The sequence below is a fragment of the Cottoperca gobio genome, chromosome 13 (assembly GCF_900634415.1).
Source record: "Cottoperca gobio chromosome 13, fCotGob3.1, whole genome shotgun sequence".
NCBI classification, from domain to species: Eukaryota; Metazoa; Chordata; class Actinopteri; order Perciformes; family Bovichtidae; genus Cottoperca; species Cottoperca gobio.
Window position 1 is genome coordinate 19,697,964 of NC_041367.1, and position 21,981 is coordinate 19,719,944.

General features: G+C 41.9%; 2 protein-coding genes across 3 annotated transcripts; one reads left to right on the forward strand and one right to left on the reverse strand.

Moving 5' to 3' along the window:
• Window positions 1-2,225: 2,225 nt before the first annotated feature.
• On the reverse strand, window positions 2,226-7,909 carry LOC115018203 (rhomboid-related protein 4-like). Of its 2 annotated transcripts, XR_003833335.1 has the most exons (8): window positions 7,535-7,909; window positions 6,747-6,911; window positions 6,230-6,509; window positions 5,758-5,890; window positions 5,191-5,279; window positions 4,654-4,736; window positions 4,087-4,230; window positions 2,226-3,953 (listed from the first exon to the last, which is right to left on the reverse strand). XR_003833335.1 is itself a non-coding variant. In XM_029447091.1 (7 exons), the coding sequence occupies exons 1-7, from the start codon at window positions 6,897-6,899 to the stop codon at window positions 3,847-3,849; spliced, it is 972 nt and encodes a 323-aa protein (XP_029302951.1). In that variant the 5' UTR covers window positions 6,900-6,911; the 3' UTR covers window positions 2,226-3,846. The 2 variants fall into 2 exon arrangements, 1 of the variants encoding a protein (XP_029302951.1); XM_029447091.1 differs by lacking the exon at window positions 7,535-7,909 and having other exon boundaries at window positions 4,671-4,736.
• Window positions 7,910-9,854: 1,945 nt separating this feature from the next.
• LOC115017840 (echinoderm microtubule-associated protein-like 1) lies at window positions 9,855-20,927 on the forward strand. Its single transcript, XM_029446546.1, has 6 exons — window positions 9,855-9,947; window positions 10,988-11,170; window positions 19,235-19,459; window positions 19,736-19,853; window positions 19,953-19,985; window positions 20,897-20,927. Exons 2-6 carry the CDS (start codon window positions 11,095-11,097, stop codon window positions 20,925-20,927), a joined length of 483 nt encoding a protein of 160 aa, XP_029302406.1. The 5' UTR covers window positions 9,855-9,947; window positions 10,988-11,094.
• The last annotated feature ends 1,054 nt before the right edge of the window (window positions 20,928-21,981 follow it).

The window sequence follows — 21,981 nt, forward strand, 5'->3', positions numbered from 1 at the left end:
TATAAATGCAAAAGGACAGGGGGTAGTTAAGCATACAGTGAACTCAACGTTCAGTTCACTACATAGAAGAGTTTCAAAGGCCCTTCCCTATATATAATACATATTTTACAACCATACATACATAAGAGCTAGACCGATGAATCGGACAGGGCGATATCTGCCGACATTAGCTTATTACAGTTACTGTGAAGTCCTCCGAAGACAGATGAGGTGGATACAATAGTTCAGCAACCCCTGAAAGGAAAACATTGATTTTATAGATAGCTGTACATATTTGCCTAGTTGTTACATTGACATCTGGTTGTTTATTCTTTGTCTGTAATGCAACATATGGTTCATAATAATAACCTTGAGCCACATAGATATTTAGGACTTGTAATAACATATTACATTTACATTTGACTGGACCTTCATCGAGGACATTACATGAGACTAAATACAAGAAAACAGACATCAAAGCACGCCATGAAACACCCTCACAGGGAATATACTTATTTTGGTGAGTTGTGCTGAGGAAGGTCCTTTGTGAAAAATATGTGAGCACATGGAATAAATGGATTAATTCAGCATGTTAAGAGCTCTCCCCCTTTTTTTTTTGTCAGCATACACTTATTTTGCCTGATTAGACTTCGACTCAAAACGTGTTTGACCGACAACTCCCTCACTGTGCTGTTGAACAGAGCTCTAATCAACTGACTGACTGAAGACACTCGCGTAGGCGTGCAGGGCTTTGATAGCGGAACAGGAAGTTCCATTAGGTTCCACCATGGAGCAGGGGAGAACAGGGAGAGCAGAGAACAAAGTCAGCAGGATAATTATAAGTGGGAGTGTGAGGGTGGGTTGGGAGTGATGGGGGATTTCATGAGATTATCCTATAAATAGTGTGGCAAGTTCCTTTAGTCATCAACGCCAGCATGCAACTCTGCCACACGAGCGATAAAACTGTTCTAAAAATGTGCCGTGGGCTTATACCTCTGCACAAATTAATACTATTCTCCACGAGACTTTATGACTTGCTGAGTAGGATTTGAGTATGATGAAGTTAATCACTGCACGGTGGAGGAAAAAAACTTTGGCTTGTTTCATTTATGCAATGGTACATTTATCGGTCCAGCGGGAGACTATTGTGATCTCAGCTGACTTTGGCAGATGCTAAGACAAATTGACCTTCACGTTGGATTGAGCGGAGGATGTTTTTCGGGGCAGTGGGGTGGCACGCCTTGGCTCAGCTCAGTCAGAGCCGGGGGGGGGGTATGTTAGGTCAGTCACAAGCAAGCAGCCCACCTACATGTCGCTGTGTGAAATAGAGCCCCGTCATGGCGTGTTTCTTCATCAGCTTCAAGGTTACCACGCTGGAGGGATGACTTTCTAATCAAACATCGCAACTTTATCAGTTCAGCTCTAGCTATAAAATGACCTTTTATGCTTTTTAACAGGAGAAAATGATTTCTCCCAGGTTTTTATTTTTCTGCCATGGTGGCATATTTCTGTAAATACTTGTAATCACTCAAACATTACCAGCTGTTACTCGTGAGTTCACGACAGGCTTCAGTTACAAGACTGAAGACTGCACCAGTGTCTGAGCTCTTATCACTGATCATTTTTTATCTAGGCATAGGTGTGTACTTGTATAATGGCATAATGAGTAAATTCATACGTGAAATACAAAAGCTGTTTTTATATTGGTACACTTTTTGCCCCACTTTTATTTTATGTGGAAAACAATCACTTAAATAGTATTTATGCAGCCTAATATCACACATAACACATTCGCCTCAGGGGGATGCAACACCTTCAGTCTTTAAACCTTTGCAGCAGACAAGCAAAAACAGACAAGACAAGACAAGACAAAAAAAAGAAAGAAATCACCTATACACCTGTATTCATAGTCACCCACACTCACCAGGCGATATTCCCTGTCTTTGTCAAGTTTGACCACAACCTCCTCCCCCATAACCGCCTGGTGGGGGAGGAGATAGGACTGCAGCCGCCTCTGTTCTGAAGAGTTTTCAGTGTGTAATCCAATAAACAAACTATAAAGCAGACAGAACATGGCTGTAACGTCTCCATCTTCTCCCTCTGTACGGAGGGCAGACTGGTGCTGCCTCTTCACATTCTGTAGATAATCTTAGTTCATTGTTTTAATGTCTTCAGTTTGGCATATCTTACACATTAGAACCTTTAACATGTGATGTGTCTGTTCAGCCCAATTTTATTTGACAAACTCATACATGAACATCTGAACCACTAAACAAACGGAATCAATCTAATAAAAAGCACATGTGCTATAAAATGTTGTTTTATTGCCATTTAATGAATCTAATAAACAAAAATAACTGAAGACACAGATGAACAAAAACACTTCAGAGATTGTAGCCACTGCAATTGGTTTAATACATTTTTGGTTACTAAAGCTTAATATAAAAACCCAGAACAGTACGTTTTTTACTTGCAACCATGTGACCTGGAATAGAACTGACACTGAACTGATTAACTTCCATCGCTGAGCCTCCACGCCGCTGTAAATGGTCGACTGAACTCAGCCTGCGTGAACCAGGAGAGGAGCTTTTCTCATGGTTTCGTTCTCCAGCGCCCAGTGAGTGTCGCAGCATTCGGAGCATTTCAGAGCAAATCAGTCGAATCTGTTTACAGACGAGGTGTGACACGTGATGACAAACTGAGACGCAACTTTCCTGACGTGCAGACACAGACGAAGTCATGAAGCCACCAACATGCCGAGAAACACCTTTAATGCGCACCAATTCTACGGGCACACACCGACTGCAGCAGCAGCAGCACCTGCTGTGTGTGGCGTACTGCTGTGTACTGCTGTGCGTGGCGTACTGCTTGTCATCCCTGTCCCCATCCTGTCATCCTCTCTGTCACTCTTCAGCCTCCCTCATTCATGTTCTGCCAGGGCCCTGTGCTCCACTCAGCCCCCACGCTCCCCTCGGCAATATGCAAAATCAAACTGTCAAATCTGTCTAATGTTAAAAAAACACACCAAAGTTTTACATGTGATATTTGGCTTATATAAATGAAAATGACTTAACTTTGATACTGGATATTTAACACACAACCTTTTCACCCCTTCTTCCTACTTGAGATGGCGAGTGAGGGACGTACAGTCCATCAGCTCTACTGCACCACAGCTTTAGACCGGTGGTGGCTCGTTGGGCTTCTTTGCTCTAATTTAAGTTGTCCTACTTCCCATCATGCCTCAGGGCTTTAGGGGAATCAGAGCCAGCAATGTACATCTTTGACGTTGCAGTAAAATAAAATGTTTTTACGTTGCTTAAAGCCAGCGTCACTCTTGCATGGTAACATATGGTGTTAAGGTTGTTAAAAAAAGAAGATTATGCATTACTTAATAATATTGTATTGGGACATGAGGAAGGAAATACCCACTACATGTTTGCAGTAATACTAGGAGAATTTCAGCCATGCCTTTGCTGGTGAATGTGGGGACTTTAAGGCATTTGATATGATGACCAGTATCAATCACAACTTTAAGTGGTGCAACAACATTAACATTACCCTTAAACCTTCCTCTTTCCCCAATCCAAAGATGCATCAACAGCCTCACCTGCTCATGAGCCTATGAACTCTAGTGATTCACATTAAGGTAGCTTTTCATAGCGAACATTAACTCTTTGGTAAAGAATGGAGTGAAGAGGCACAGAGGCGCACCCTGGAAAAGAGCTGCTACGTGTCAATCTGTGTGGTTGGATCTTCTCATTCTGGGATCCTCAGCCTGTGAAGCAGAGTTTGGACCAGGCCTCAGGGGGAAACTCCTCTTCTGTCTTGTCACCTACAGCTTCTTCCTTCCCTCTGCTGCCTGAAAGTTCAGCTGTCAAACCTCCTCAGTCTCCTCAACCTGATATCTTCAGCTCTCGCCTCCTCAGAGAGCTGGAAACCATAAGGAGGAGGAGCTCCTCTCTGGCTGCTTTGTCCTACAAAACAAAATAATATTAGATTCATGCACTTTACATTTTAGCTGAGTCTTTATTGGCTATTAATTAGTAATCATTTTGGATTCAGAGTAACTGCAACCACCCCACATTCCTCGACACTATCCTCCCTTACCTCTCTCATTCAGACTGTTTCTGATGGCCGCCTCTAACTGCTCGTCCTCCGTCAGTCCACTTGTATAAGATGCTGTAGGATTTGTTGTGTAATCTGGTGGATACTGACGGTATCCTGAGTGTCCTCCACCGGTGCCACTGTAGCCTGCGCACGCACACAAGTATTGAAATTTAAGAAAAAACGTGTTTAAGGGTAAGGCTCGAGTGAAAAGCCCAACATCTTCAATGTGTTGGTCAGCCTGTCAATACTTTCTGACTTCCCTATCCTACCTATGGCCCTCCCGAGTCCTTTGGCTCCTAATAAAGATGGTGACCTTTAAAAAATGGGTCACTTATATAGTTTCATTAAAAATGTAAAATGAAATAAAAAGGTGTATTCAGTTCATAAAACAGCAGGAACAGGAAGTGGAATAAAGGAATACGCTGGGGTTCCACAATCTTTGCATTTTGAAGTTCTTCTAGAAATCTTAGAATCTTAGAAACACAATAGTAGGATACAAGTAAAGTCCTGTGATGCCACTGAACAACTTCGAATTCTGGAAAAGCTTATGTATATACAATAACCTTCCTTGAATGCTTTGGTACCTGAAGAGCCTGAAGAGCTGTAGTATGCGTTGGGCGGAGAGTTATGTCTGTTTGATGTCACTAACCCTGGTGAAAATATAGATAAACAAACAGAGTGCTGTTAATGTGCATTTAGATTTGTACATGGATTAATATTGAGACACACACACACACACACACACACACACACACACACACACACACACACACACACACACACACCTTTCTCCAGTGTTATCAGATCTTTTACACACCCATTATGCCACTTACCCAACCTGTATTGCTACTGAAAACAGGAGCTACCAGGAAGCTATTATATTATATAATATATAAATCACATCTAAATCTCACATGTTAAGGCTTGAGGATAAATTAAACCAACATGTTAGACTTTTAATTGTTTTAATACAGTAGCCTGTTAACAAATTACAAAGGCGTTAGGTCATAGTTAGGTTGTGTCAGCACACACACACACACACACACAAGTATAAACAACTCCTTAAAAAGCAACACACACACACACACACACATAAATTCAGACCTGCACATTTCTTCATGACGGCCTTCAGAGGTCCAGCAGTGTAGAGCAGACCCACCAGGATACCTGCCAGGTGACCAATCAAAGAGGTCCTGAAGAGGCAGACCACAGATTAACTCCTAACTAGTGAAACACTGCCACCTGGTGGACACTTTCATTCATAGCATGTGACAGTATGTTGAACAACAGGACAACTTTTACTATAACAGTGTGCTCTAATTATTTTTTCCCCCTTTTATTTTTTTTAATCCTGACATTTTACTTTTATTTTTACACTGGACATCATTTATCCATTTATTCTATTTGACTTCCTGACATATAGTATGTTTTACTTTATTTCTCTTTTTTAATAAGTCAAACATATTTACCTCATACAACAGACTTGTCATATATAGAGGTTATCTGTGAACTCGTCCTTTAGACATTGATGATAACATTGACAACAGAAGCATTAACCCCGGCCGAGCTCGTGCCCTGCGGCATGCATCGAGAACGTTCACCTGGGTATCTCAGTAGATTTGGCAAGTAAACCCTGATTCTTTTTATACAGATGTCTGATTGGTAACTCACCCAGGTGATGTTATGTGGATCAGCACTAGCTCCACCCAGCTAGTATAGCGATTAGACACAGGGAAACCCATCACATAGGTCACACCTCCAGGGTGGTAATGGTTACTGAGCACCTTCAGAGCAAACAGGACGCCTAGAAACAGTCATATTAACAAAGATCAATACACAGGGAGGTTAGGAAATGTCACGGTGGTGGGACTAGAGCGGTAGGCTGTGTGGTATGAGGAGATACAATATATAGTTTGATATACTGCATTGTAATATCATTTGCTACACCTTCACAGAAGAACATTGTAAAAAGCAATATAAATTTAATAAATACATACTTCCTTTATTTATTTGGCTTTACTTTAAAAATGTATATTTTTGATATGTATTCCATATTGCATCATTGTAGAGCTACAGAAAAAGTCCTTTATTTTATTATTTATTATTATTGCACATCTTGGGAGATTTGTAGATAATTCTGTACCCGAGAAGCCAACCGCACAGGCCATGCTGTAGGACTGGTCCTGGGTGAGCTCGGTTAACGACGCCTCCAACAGCAGATAGACCAATCCGGTGAGCAGAGAGAAGACGGACAGCAGGTAGAGGAACCAGGGGCCGCCCAGCCGTCGCTCCAGCTTGGTGCCTTTCCAGAGGAAGGACACCATGTTGAAGTAGAGATGCCAATCATCCGCATGGTGCAGCGGGGACAGCAGAAGGCGGCGCCAGTCTTTTAACCAGTATGCCTGCTGGACACTCACACAGGCCTAAGGATTGGAGTGATAGTATTATTCATATTAGTACTAATAACATTGACTTCATAGAGCACAAGGCATTGGTACTTGTCTTTCCTGCAAGACGGTCCAAGCGCTGACCGGGACAGTAAGTCAAAGATGTATGTATATATATAGTATCAGTTATTATTTACTTTGATTTAAACCAAAGAAAAGCAGAAAATTGTGTAAATAATAAACTGTCTATCACTATTATTATTTGTGTATTACCTGCATCAGTGGAGCTGCAGGAAACAGGTAAAGGTACACGTTGAGTCCCAGTACAGCCAGGGTGACTGGGGGGATGTTGTCCACACCCACCTGAAACAGCTGGGAGGCCAGCAGCATCAAGCCCAGATGGGATCCCCTCGGTCGGTTCCGCATACTGAAAACAGCCTGGGAAATAGACAACTGTGAGATTATTATTCAATCTTTCTGCTTTAACTGAAAAACTGACAGTGGAAGGAGCCAGGTGATAACAGGAAACAAGAGATGGAGTTGTTGTGCAGACGTCTGGGTGTCCCAAGGGTCGAGGCTGAAAACGATTGTGCTTTTGTTGTTGTTGCTCCTCAACTCTGGTACAGTCACTCGCAATCAACAGAACAAATCTTTTAAAACCATCTTAAACACCATTTGTTTTCTTTGAGGTTTATTCTGATTGTTTTCATACATCTTCTCAGTTTATTGTATTTACTGTTCTCTTTCCTTCCTTCTGTAAAGCATTTCTAATGTGATTTGCAACCACGCGTTGGATTCTTTAGTTACTCTGAATATCCGACAAAATACTAAAGCTAGAAATCAAGAGTTGGTCCCGTTACAGAGCATTAGTGACAGACTGTGTGGGCTCAGAGACTTAGTGTTTGAGATAAAACACACAAATTAGTTTTTTATTTAAAATTGGTGTGTGTCCATAAATATCCATTAACAAGTCACACTCACTGACACGCGCAGACAGTTTGGGATCTGCCTCATGGTTTAATATCAAGGCAAATGAAAGAGGAAAATGTTAGTGCGCTCACCTCGTTTTGCTTTTGGCTAGAGTAGTGCCCAGTCCTTCACGTGCCTACTCATGACAGTAACACCTAGCTCTTCTACTATTTACCATGGACTCTATAATATTTACATGAGGTTTGCATGCAGGTACGGAAGTTTTACAGGGACTTTACAAAGACTGACTAAACTCAGATACTATGTAATGCAAACTTCGAGGGGGCTTTTTCCATCTTTGGGTCACAGGAAGACGCAAATATTAGAACAGGAGTAAATCTAGGAACAACAGTTGTAGAGTTTCAAACAATTATAGCTAACTAACTTCCGGGCTAAATGCTGTAAGTAAGGCTAAAAGTGTTGCTCTTTGCATAACATCAACATCAACATTTGATAATAGTTAATACAATCATCCCACAAACATCTTCCGAATCATTTGTGACTTAAAATAAACTCACTGTCAGTTGTCGGGAGCACCTCTTCCTCTGAAGATGCTAATGCTAATGCTAACATTAGGTGCTTTACGCACATATGTTACAAACCGTTTCTGTTTTTAACGCCGTTAGTATATCGCTTCAAATGACTCAGTGCTCCAAGGCGACTTTGAACGTACTTATATACATCTTAGCCACACGTCAGCAGAGAGTATTTCTTAATATTTCGTCATTTTTAAGAAGTCACTAGTAACCACTCGGCAAAAGTTTGAGGCGTTGAGTCAGCTATCACGTGACAACAACAACTCTACGTAAATGGCGCAGGCGCATTACGAATCTTCTTTTTGCCGGCTTTGTGCCATGTGCCCTAAATCAAACATCTTCCGCCCACTTTGACCATATTCACCAGTAGGCTTGTTTATTCCTGCTCCTGACTGCTCTAATCTCTGCACTTCTCCCACCATGTCCAGTCTCTCCGTTATCCATTTCCTGCTTTAAACAAACAGCACATGTTCAACAGTTTCTGATTCAGAAATGTTCTCAAAGTCTGTTCAGACTACTGCATCTAAAGTTAATAGTATCTCTACTAATACACACTTAGCATTTGTTCCAACATATTGTGTCCATTTCAATACATAAAGTCCTGACTCTTATGATCAATTATTTTCTTTCCGATTTCTAATATTTATTATTTACCACTCAAATATACATCCAGTATTTCTCAGAAGTGAACAAATATGTACATTTTGTTTCATTTTTGAAAGTTCTTAACCGAAGTGTTAGTGTATTCATGTAGTATTGTGACTTTACACTGATGGAACTGACAGTTGACATAAATGTATTTATAAACATTACTGTACCGTCTAGTGGCCACCGTGAGGAACCACCACAATAGACTACATAAAACACACAGGACACAGCAGTTTTCTAATTTAATCATTTCAAGGAAGCAGATTGAGCAGACAGTCACTAGACAACAAGTATATTGTTATAAGGTCTGCTTGAATTATATCATAACTTTTACATCCTTGTTTTCTTCCTTGACACTGGTGGAACTGGAGTGTTTGCTGTGGTCACAGTGAGGACTTGCGGTACTAAATACACTGTTAATGTAAGTACAATCCTATTTAATATGTACAAATCATTATTTGTGTGATTATTAAAAATCATAACATTAAGAATGAGTAAATACCCTACTCATAATAGTTGTTTTAAAAGCAGTTTTCTCTCTGTAGTTCTTGCTCTCATGTCTGCTTCAGTGCTGTGTGGACTGGTTTCCACATATAATTGTGAATGTTCACTGACTAACGGTGGTCACAGGAAGAAACTGCACAACTATTAAATCAGCGTACAGAGTATAATCATAAACTTCAATATGTACATGCCATTATTAGTTCAATAGTTGCAAATATTAACAGTGATACAACTATTATTAAAAACTGAAAAAAGTTGTTTGAATAAAAATATATTGGCCTGGAGTTGCTTTGATGCTGTGGAGTCGATTATTGACATGATGCCATTAAGGTTCCTGAGTGTTTACTGCCCCCCCAGTGGTCACATGGGTGAACTACATCAAGGCAAAACGTCAAGGTAGACATGACAACATAGTACAAACTTCCTGTCAATAAAAGAAATTAAAAGAAAGAATCCCGGGATCGTGATATAGACATGAGTATTTATGGTGTAGCCTAATGTGACCTGTTATCTGAGGTATTTACATCCAGTCAACTGAAGTCAAGAAAAACGTGTGTTATAATTTGTACTTTTATGATTTATCGGGAAGTCATATGAATAGCTTACTATACTAATGTGTCTGAACATGAAGTATTTCAGCACGCATGAAACTGTCTGCCGCACATGATATAAGGCCACAGCTCAGGAAGTTAAAACTCCCGCTTTGTCTAAATAGTCTTTGGCATTAATTACGAACACGTGTGTTTCACACCGTCTCCCTGTGAATTATTCAGGAGCACAACTCCGACACCGGGATCACCTTTCTCTCTACAGAAACGTAAGCTTTAGTCGCACGTAAAGACAACCGACAACAGCAGCTCCGGTTGTGTGGATATAATATCAGATACAGTTCAGCTCTGTCTCTCTCCCGCCTCCAATGATCGGGAGCCGGAGCTGGTGGAGAGGCTGTTGCTATAGTAACAGCGGTACGCAGGGCAGATACAGGCAAGGAAGTCTCGTCAAGTCCGCGAGAGTGAAACAGTTTACTACAGGAACACTGATTGTTAGCTCTTCAAAATAAAAGCGTAGGCTTGTTTTTATAAGCGATGCATCGCTGCGGAGATAGGTATGGCTATGCAAAACTATATTAGCAATACATGCACAAATGCAGTTAATGCAACGTGTCGAGTATAGCTTTATCCGTCACAAAACAAGCCTCAAAGTTATCATGTTTTTATTGGAAACTGGAAATTGGAATTGATGTTAACTGGAATTCTGCTAGAAAACACAGCAATGTTTGAAATATAACACAGTGTCAATCAATTTGAAAAATAGAGAGCATTATTAAGGGATGAATTCGACAACAGATTATGTGACTGTTATGCTTTGAGTTGTAACAACATGACAAAATTCATCCAATAAAAATAATTGAGCTGAATGGCATGAACAAAATAATCATTGTCAACATGTGAGGAAGGAATATTTTATTTGTTTGTGTTATGTGAAGCTACAGCCTATGGCTAGGAAATAAAGGGAAATAACAGAGACTAATGTAAATGTTTTGCACAGATATTTTCACGGAAAGGGTACTCTATGGACATTTTATTTGTCATTTAAATGTTGTGGAAATCATATTTGAGTTCACACACATCAACAAGTCCTTTTCAAATACAATATAATCTCTCATGTGGGTGTCATGTATGTGCTGTGGTGCCCGTCGCTTTGGCTCTTATTTCGAAAGGGGGAAGCGGAAGTCTAGTATATTACATAGTGTAGAGCTTGACGCTGGTAGTGTGTAGCAGGAGCGGGAGAGTAGAGGGGGAGCTGGAGCAGGTAAAGGTGTATGTGTTTGTCTGTTTATGAATGTGGGGGAGACAGAAAGGGGTGACGGCGTGAAGAAGAGACGGAGAGGGGTGAAAGGTGGACAAAGGACCCTACTGAGAGGCGGAAGAGCTGGAAAGAAAGAAGGAATAAGAGAAGAGGGAATGATGTCGGAGAGGATAGCTTCGTGTGGGAGCCTGTATGACAGCACCAACCTGCTGCTACAGTACTGCAACAACGGTGAGCGGCTTGTCATGTCACCTCATCACATACAACAGAAACATAAATGTGTATGTGAAATTAAATTAAATGTGTTCCGAAATGTGAACAAATCGACCCAGACATGTATTGACACTGACATGCAATCGGTGGAAAGACTGTAGCATTCCCCCCCCCAGCTGCATAAAAGCCTTACATGTTTAGTGACTGTGCAAATTAGCCTGATTGAATGCATTATATATGAATGTCATTACATTTTCAGTTTAATTTATCATCTCAAATATTCGTGCAATGCTTGTGTTTTTTTAAATTTTATTCTACCTTTTTATTATGATAATTTCTTGATTTGCACGACTTCCAGGCTTTTTTCCCCGTCGTGTGTTCTGACAGTAGTGTGTTGGATATGCTGTAGTTCAGGGTTTGAGTGAAATATATCAGGCCTATATCAGGTATCAGTCAGTGTCACTTACCTCTGGTTCAACAGTCTTGAAAACACAGTTGCCTGTAACACTAACCAGCCTGAAGGATGGTGTTTGTCATCATGAATGGGAACCTTGTTCTGATTACAGCATTTCCCCGCTTTCAACTTCTGAACAGGATCCATTTTCTGTATTTGAATACATTATGATCTCTGATGGTCATTTGGCTGTTTAATTTGTCGCTCTTCTCCCTGCTTGCATCTGTCACATCCTGCTTGACAAATATCATGCAAATACCCTGCTGCTGCTGCTGCTTTCAGGACAGATCGTATCTGTGGATGACAATGTGGCAGATGATTATTACACAGTGTCTCTGCCAGCTGAACAAGGTAGTGATGGTTTCCCAGCTGTTTCAAACATAGTCGATGTCATTTTTCTCTTCGTGCTGTCACGTCTTAGAGACTTAAATCACCACGAGGTCGGTTAAATGCATGTAAACTGTCTATGGATGGACACACTCTCTGCAGTCTGCTATACTTCACAGACCACCATATTGAGTGACAGGTGCAGAGACAGCGAGGGGTCATGGGAGGTCTGATGAGAGCTGCGCTGCTTGTTATCCAGGATGCAACATGTGCCAGTCCAAAGCCTCCTGCAGCTCAGTGGGTTCATATTTAAGTTCAACTGCAAGACAAATGCACAGGTTCTGCACATTGAACATCGCAGGTACTTTGCGCAGGTGAACATAGAAAAAGACTAAATCTAAATTTAAAGTGAATAGTGTCAGCTCCAGGTTACCAGAAGAGCCTGTCGAGTGACAGCTGGTCCTGCAGTGAGGATCAGCTGATAACCCGGATGTGTCCAGTGAAGAATGACGTTTTGTCTGCCATTTATTACATTCAAATGAACTGTATCAAAGTCTGTGGTACTCCAAGAAATCACTACATTTTACATTTATTTTGGTTATTTCTACTAGAGCTGGAACTAGAAAACGCTGTTTTGAGCCTCACAAATATGGAGATTTCCTACTTTTCTCTGTTTTATATCATATTAAGATGAATATCTTTGCGCCGCTCACTGACACAAACTGAGTTGGACATTTTTCACTATTTTTGGACATTTTCTAGATTATAGATTCATCTAGAAAATGATCTGCAGATTAATCGATAATAATAATGCTTTAGAGTTAAGGTAGTTTTGAAAAGTGTTTTTGCCCTCTTCCACTGAGAGGTCAGAGGTAAATGTCTTGTACCCCACACGTCCACCTCCCTTCTGGTTACTGTTTGCCATCAAGGCTGAGGAGTCTGCAGGTTCCCCGTACGACCAGTGCTTTGAGGCTTGATCTCATGCTCCCGGTTCACATCAGCGTGCCAGTAAACACAGATGGATGAGCTCCACGTGAAGATTATAAGACGGCATTTTAAGCAGTTTGGTCGATGTTTGGTGTTCTTGCCCATTGACGACAGGCTTTACACAGTAAATGCAATACACAATATAAAGAATACAGCAAATATGCCAAACTACAACAACTAAAATATGAACATTAGACATGGTATGGACCCAGTTTAGAGGTGAAATACTCAAGACGACAGCCTTAAAGCGGTTAATCAGACAAATGAACAGACTACATGACAGTATTAAATAGTGAACACATTTACCATGTGAGGGGCTGAAATTGCTGCTGTAAATAGGCCTGTGTGAGCCACACCTGAGAATACTGTGAAGGCAGGAGGGGAATGAGGTGTGTAGACAGAACCGAGCCCACTGGAGAATAATAAGACGGTAGAACGTCTCGGAGTCTAGATGGGCTGTTGTTCTCAGCAGTGCAGCATCTGCCAAGTGAGCTTCATAAACCGACTTCTTTCTTCCACTTTTGTTGTGCCGATCCGTCTTTTATTTGATGTCTTCTTTCCTCTGCCATCTGTCCTCTCACTGTAACATGAGGCCCTCTACAGGTCGGCTCTCCTCTGCCACCTGGTCACATTTTGAGTAAATACACCTTGCATTCTCCCTTTTTATGGTTTTATTGTACACAGGTGCAAGATGGATGTTATATAATGAGTCAGTGTAGCTTCCTTAGTGCATCCCTTTAAACGTTACCCCTCTGGGACTCCAAGCAGCATAAAACAAACCCTAAGGATTTGTTTTTTTCTCAACAAGCACAGAAGCATCAGCACAGAGATTTATGTGAAACCATTACACAAAGAGCCACTGCAGTATGAAACCAATCCCTAATGCAATACTTTCACAATCTCTTAAATCTGCACTGTGCTAAATTACACAGCAGCAGCCCCACATGGCAGTACGGGGGAACTGTGGGTGCACACACATCATCAGACACAGTAACCTGCACTCTTCTCAGACCTGTTGTGTTCAGTGTCTGCAGGACGTTTGAGCTGTACTTCTCTTTCTCTGTGCAGTTTCACTCTCAGATTTCATTTAGTTGCAGCAGGGCGTCATTCTAGTGCTCACATCCACAATTGAATTTGGGCTCCATTAGTGGAATCTTTTCTATTGTAACCCTATTTTGTCGTTCAGCTTGGTAGGAGTGATGTATTTAAATATATTGTATAGTGCTGCTATAGCTGTGTGTACTCTGGAAATACACACATTAACACAGCACGTAATGACACCAGGACCATCTCTGCAGTGTAAAGGATAGCATAGATGCATTCTGGGTCCATGCTAGCAGCACAGAGTACAGTATGTTCTTTGAGCTGGAGATTGAGATTACAGTGTTACAGCAACACGAGCTATCAATCACAGCACATTGTTCTCAGGTGGATTAATCCACATTTGGGGCTCTAGTGAGTATTTGTGGCAGCAGGACGGTGTATGTGGGATTAAGTCAAAAATAAACTACAGTGTGTTTGTTCATAATGAAGGAACATGTCACCCAGTGCAACAGTGTGGCTGTAGTTGTATGTATGATGACCGTTGGTCATTTGGTACATTTGAATTTTACTCGTATGCAAATGTGAGTAAGGGCATGTGGGCCGTGTGTGCACGTGTGCGCGTGCTTGTGCGTGATCCTGAAGTCTGGCTCTACAGCATCTCTTCCTGGCGGTGCCTGGCTGTACTGATGCTGATGCTGATGCATCGTGTGTGTGTGTCTGTGGCCCTGAGCCAGGCTCCACCCCTTCTGCCTGTGTCCTCTCTGCCTATAGCGAGATGGGAGGAGGAGGGATGGACGTGAAGGAGGAGAAGAAGGGAAATGAGGAGTAGGGAAATAAAGGGGGGAGGGGACGATAAGAGGGAGTGGTCCAGGAAGAGAGGGTGAGAGGAGGAAGTGGAGTGGGACGAGGGAGTGGTTCAGCAGGAGGGGATGGGAGATGAGAGTTTGTGAATGTTTGTGTGTGTGTATATGTGTGTATAAGAGAGAGTGATCGAGCACTGATCGCAGACGGGGCAGGGAGGGACTCCAGAAAGCCTCTAGGGGAAGAAGAGTGGGAGCAAGTGGAAAACCTGACTGTCTGAGTGTTTGCTGTGGACTGACACTCTGGTTGATTGACAAGAGGAGGGAGCAGGCACTTAGCGTGGCACAATGGCAGGTAGGCGAGACGAGCTCCACCTTCACCATCACTTCACTGCACCATGAATATTTCAGCAGCCTTCAATTTTCTGATTGCCCTGCGCCGACCTCCTATTGTCCATCTTACTGTCTCTCTCTCACACACACACACACACACACACACACACACACACACACACACACACACACACACACACTCTCACTAGCCCACCCCCTCTGCATTTCATCATCCATATCTTTCCATCTATCTTTCAGTTTTCTCTCTTTTTTCTCTTCCTCCTCTCCATCCATCCTTCTCTTGTGTCCACTTCTGCGGTCATTTAGCAGCTGTGTGTGTGTGTGTGTGTGTGTGTGTGTGTTGCTGAATATTAAATAGATGTGGCCTCTGGTTTATAAGGAGAGCAATGGAATACTGCTGAGGTCTGACCGTTGTTATTGTGTGTGTGTGTGTGTGTGTGTGTGTGTGTGTGTGTGTGTGTGTGTGTGTGTGTGTGTGTGTGTGTGTGTGTGTGTGTGTGGTGTGTGATAACTCAAGGGCATACAGAGAAGTAGCAGCTCTGCAGCGTTTTAGAACAGGTGTCCTGTCAGTAGAGGAGATGAAGGTGAACCCTGCTAATCTGTTCTTCCTCTTTGCTCTCCTTGCTTCTCTTCGGTATAAAACATTTAACATGTTTAGTTAAATGTAAAGAATGAAACTCCCAACATGTGAGCAGTGTTGGCATGTTACAACTCAAACTAAACGTGCTAAATGTTAACACGCTGACATGTTATACAGCTTCAGATATCATATCTTTTTCACCAGGCTGCCAGAGAAATTCCACCTTTGATATCAAACTGAACAACCATTCAACTGAGTGCATGTTAAACATTTAATGTTAACATGCACCATGTCAGGATCCAAGAGTTATATGCTAACTTGCTCATTGTAGGCATGTTAACATGATGATCTTACATTATTAATGCACATTAGAAAGAGATACGGATGTAACTTTAAGCACAGCTGAGACTTAACTTTCTGGTACCACCCTCAGGACAAATGTAACCTTTTTGTGCCCCGCTAGTCTTCGAAACAAATAGTCCACTCACGGTGCCATTTTGTAGTGTAGCTACTGAATGTCTACTGAGAATTAATGCACGTAATACACACTGGAATTAGCTCACAGTGCAACTTAAAAAGTATAATAGAGGTAAGGGCCTCACTATATACAGTAGGCTTTGGATAGTACACCTGTTTCTTCCAGGTGTTTTCATTTGTTCTCTGTAACTATGCGCTCCTCTCTCCCCCTCATTCTAGTTCTTTCTGTTTATCTCTTCATTTCAGTTTAGATAAACAAGATTATTGGCACATTTAGTTAAAGATGAATCATTCGTCTCTCTTCCTCTCAACACGAGTCCTTTCTGTTCCTGTCACCAGCGATCTCCTCCCACCAACAGGCTGTCCTCTCCTGTGATGGTTAATGACTGTTGTTCTCTCGTTTGCTCACTCCTTCCGTTTGTGTTTTAATTAACTGTGCCCACTGCCTGTGTTTTCACTTCACCTGCATTCTATTATAAGAAAGAGAGCGTTTTCTTAGTAATGTAACATCCCCACGTGTGAGAGTTGGATCGTTCTTGTATTGCTACTGACTGCGATGCTTTCTCTGCATCATCTATGTGATCAGTAAATGGAAAAAGGCTAATGTGCTTTGGGTTTACCAGTCTTTGTTAATACATTAGATAAAGTTAGAGAAATGTGAGAACGATGACGAAGGCTTGAGATGATCTGATATTGTGCTGCTGGTCTATCTGGACTCCTGCCATGCAAATCTCCCCTTGATTTCTGTATGTAAATCTGAAGCTGGTTTTCCCTGTGGCCCTGTCTCATTTGACTGCAAGATGTGATACAGTAACAGTAACTGTACTCACTGTGTCCCATCTCAGTTTACAGCGCTGAGCTGATGCATGCTGGGAGTGATAAATTTGCTTGTGCTGAAGCAGTGTGACCTGTACAGTGCAGTGCTCTTATAATGCAAGTACAGTTTAATTAACACTTTAATCTGTTGCTCTGATCTCTGACTGATACACATGATGAGTTTGACCTTTGCATTAAAAAAAACGAGGACAAGGAAGTTCATGGAAGATGTTCCATTTTAGATTCTGCTGAATTATTGATTATTGCGTAAGTTATTTTCATTTGTTAGGTTTGTTTGAGCCTTTTATCTCTTTAAATGATAAGTATATGTTTTATCTTTCAAGCGGCCTTAGACATGAGCTCTGTCTAATTGTCTGCAAATTGGACAATAACTAAAGTCTTCACTGAAACCGGTGTTTGAAGGCTGAAACTGAAATGTCCAGTACTTACTGACACTGTAGCTATTTTATGAACAGATTCTGGACTTTGTTGATAAATACCAGGGAGTATTCAGTGTGTACTTCCTATTTGGACAGAGAAACCTGTGAAAACCGTTGATTGGAGATTTAAAACTTTTCTTTTTGTTTGTGTCCCACCTGATCTTTGCAACAGATACCTCTGAGACACATCAAGCTTTTGAATAAACAATTAATGAGCAACAAATATTCAAGCACACACTGTCGGCACTGATTTGCAATGTTCAAGGAGACTAAAACTTCTTTCTCCATTGGTCTAATATTCAAAAAGTTTCTTTTTTTTAACTGAAGATCTGCATTTTGATCACGGGGACATGGCTGTCGCAGAGCCGACTAGATGACAGAAAGGGGACAGGGTTTAGAATTTAGGATGCATGAAGAGTCGAGATGTTCTGTCCAACCAGAAACTTGTTTTTATCAGGCTGTAATCTGTTAATGTGGGCCACAGATTAATAATCCGTACTGGGCAGTTTGCCGCAGATAATCTTGCCGGCCTCTGGTGATGTCATCATGGTGGGTGTGAGGATGGTGGACGATTTAGGCTGCAGAGTGTTCAAGATGAGAGGATGGAGGGATGTGAGGGGGCTGGAGTCAACAGCAGATCATTTGCTTGTATATGAAGTCATTTGACATGCAGAAGAAGTGCTGAGATTGCTTAGTGGTTAAGACTGACAACAGTAGTCTGCAGTCATGCTGCACTTAGCAACTAAATGCTAACATGCTGATGTTTAGCAGGTTTAATATCTAGCATTTTAGCATGCTAACATCTGCTAATTAGCACTAAAAATGATGAAGCGGATGTTTTGCAGCCCTTTGGTCATACACCAAAGTATTTGACAAATGTACATTTAGTCAAATACTGTAGTTGACAGGAATTGTTATTCAAACTAATTGGGAACCTGCCAATTAAAGCACGTCTCCATAGATACAAGGGATGGTTCAGAACTCCACAGGGCACCTTTACGTCTTAATGCTCGAGGATGTAACGAAGAGGACACAGCTTTGTTTCTCTGTCTCCATTTCTCTTTGTTTTGTTTCCCCCCATGCTGTCTACACAAAGCAACCTGGTGTCTGGTGTTTTCCTTTTCTTACTCTCTGACTCACTCTTACACTTGGAGTCTAAATTATTAAAACCAGTCAAGTTTCCTGTATGCTCTCATGCCCCTGAGAAACTCAAAACCATTGATTCACAAAGCAGCAGATATCTATAACACTCCCCTAAAGCAGCTGCTTGTGTTTATATCCAAATATATGAGTCCACATGTTTACAAATCCAGTCAGCAGTTACTCATGGTTCTTAAACTTTAATGACCTCCTCTCTATTTGTTCTTACTTTCATACGCTCCCTCTGAGGCACACACACAGCCACATAATGTCTTCTCTCTCACCAGTACATGCACTCAAGTTGCTAATCTTCCATTTGTAGCCATCGCTAAGTGATCTTTACTGTTTTCCCTCAGCACTGCACGTCCATAAAATCAAGTCATTGTGGACTGAACCGTCGTGTCTTTTTCTTTCTATTTTTCTATTGACAATCTCTAAAGCTTCATTACTCTTACAGGATGTTATTTAGTATAACCTAAGACCCTGTCTGTGGTGTGCTGGATTGTACTCTGGTGTCTATAATAACGTGTTTTTATTTATAAAGAGCAGAGGTCATTTCTTGTAGTCTGTGACCTGCCCATCGTGACCCCTTGTAATCTGCTTTGTAAGCTTTAAGTCTCAGTAACTTGAACCTAAAGTAAAACCCTCTCTCCTGCTGTCCAGATGACACCGTGTCGGCCGGCAGTAACATGGACATGGAGGACCGAGTCTCCCACCTGGAACAGAAGCTGCAGCTGCAGGAGGATGAGATCCAGCTGTTGAAGGCAGCTCTGGCTGACGCCCTGCGTCGACTGGGCTACTGTGAGGAGCAGAGCGTAGGCGTCAATGCTGCTGGGCGGAGACCTCTGGCCACCACAGCTTCAGCACCACCTACCAAGGGTAATAAAGGTAACTGGAGAAAAGAGACCAACGTCCTGCAGCCTTTCCTAGCTAGTTGGCTTTCTCATCAGTCATCATGTCTCATCAGCATTTCTGCAAAAATCTTTCAGAACTGTCCTCCACACATGATCCAGAGACAGGAAATGAAAGCTTTACTGCACATACTGTCACAGGGTGCAGCGACTACATCACATACAGTACACAGCGACAGTCTCACATTAATTAATGATGAACATCTGTCAATTCCTCTTTTTCTAAAGCAAACAATGATGTGTTACCTTTCAGTGCGTCAGCTCCTGCAGGCTCTTCCCTCCAGACCTCTGAATAATGGCTACGTTCAACAGAAACGCCTCCTCTCCTCCCCTTCCTCTCCTAAGAAGGAGGTGCTGCAGTCCATTAAGAGGTATAAAAAAAGTGTTACTTCATTTTTAGCAGTAGACTTGGGAAACAGACTTGTCAGAACTTACTCATTTCTGTTAAACAAAACCTTTGTCTCCTTTAGGAAAAGTATGTCCACAGAGCGTCTCTCACCCTGGTGAGGAGGGAGATGGGAGCGGAGAGTCGGAGTCGTACCACCTCCTCCAGCAGCTCTCCGGAGGCAAAAGGTAACCAACCTTGGTCCAGCGTGATGGCGTCTCTTAATTCTCTCATTACTTAATTTAAACACCTCCCTACTACTCTGTGATTTACTACACGTTTTACACAAAGGCAGGTGCTAACAGAGAACGCCATGTTGCCAATTAAACAAACAACCTACCGAACATGTGTACCGTGGGGTCAGCAGGGCTGTGGAGGAGTTCAGTCAGTCACTTTTTAGATTGTTGTAAATGAGCTGTCTCATCACCGCCTCTACTCTCTCTCTCTCTTTGTATTTCTGTCTGGAGACAGACTATAGCGCCACACGGGCCGACACCTGTCTGTCAGCCTGAACACATGGTGTGCCAATCAGAGCAGAAGAAACGGATTGTTTGGTTAAATCTATCTGTCCTATCTCTATGTAAAGGCAACAACAACTCAATAAGATAAACAAAACCCAATGACCGTATCTGACCTTTTTAAAACTCTGGATTTTCAGCGTATCGTCCCTGTATAACACAAACGAGCTCCGGACTGCGGCTGCTCACGCGCTGCACCTTGCATTAGGTTTTAGTTTAACAGGGAAGAAGACCAAACAGATCTTTTATATTGTTTTCCTTTTCCTTACTAGTTTCAGCCTCTGCTTTATTAGTGTTGAAGCCAAGCTTTGTCCTATCCTTAATATTTGAATAGTATTTTGCATCCTCAGCGTGGGGACCCACTGGTTTAGAGTTTCTGTAGTTTAAATCGCACTCAGGCTTGAATTATTCCCATTGTTTGTTTGAGAAGAGAGAGAGAGATGGATTCTGCACATCTCATTAGTATCGTCTGATGTGTCTCATCATCATCTGTGTCTGCTCCGTTTCACAGTCAAGCTCTTCCTGTTCGCCTGCAGCAGTAGATCTCAGACGTCAGCATGAATTATGTTTTACATTTAACTGGCTGTTAGACCTTGTGATGCCACAGCTGTGAGCGTGACGGACAGTGAAGTATCCATGTGTCACAGACAAGTGAACACAACACGTGGATCACTTGTCCTCGGTGAACAAACCCGGAGGAAGTTTATCTTTGGTTATACAGTCACACACACGGTTTTCCATTGTTTTTATTGTCTTACTTATTAATCTAATATTCTCTTTGCTTCATTTGTCTTCTTCTGTACTTTATTGTGTCTAATGTTCTTTCTCTAATTGACACTCATCCTTTCCTTTCCTCTCGTCTACTTTGCTTTCCTCTTCCCTCTTTTCTTTTCCTCTCTCCCTCTTTCTCCTGTCTTCTCCTCCCTCTCTCTCCCTCTCTCTCCCTCTATCTCCTGTCTTCTCCTCCCCCTCTCTCCTTCTCTCCTCTCTCTCTCCTCCTCTCTCCTCTCTCTCTCTCCCTCTCTCTCCTGTCTTCTCCTCTCTCCTCTCTCATCTCTTCTCTTCTCTCTTCTCCTCTCTCCTCTCTTCTCCTCTCTCCCCTCTTCTCCTGTTTCCTCTCTCTCTCCCTCTCCCTCTTTCTCCCTGTCTTCTCCTCTCCCTCTCTCCCTCTCTCCTGTCTTCTCCTCTCTCCCTCTCTCCCTCTCTCCCTGTCTCTCTGTCCCTCTCTCTCCTGTCTTCTCTAATCAAACATCGCAACTTTATATCGTTCACTCTAGCATAAAATGACCTTTTATGCTTTTTTAACAGGAGACAATGATTCTCCCATGTTTTTATTTTCTTCTCCATGGTGTCATATTTCTGTATACTTGTAATCACTCAAACATTACCAGCTTACTCGTGAGTTCACGACCGGCGTCAGTTAAACAAGACTGAGACTGCACAGTGTCTGAGCTCTTATCACTGATCATGTTTTATCTAGGCATAGTGGGTAACTTTTATAATGGCGATAATGATAAATTCATCACGTGAAATACAAAACCTTTTTTTTTATATTGGGTACACTTTTTGCCCCACTTTTTTTGTTATGTGGAAAAC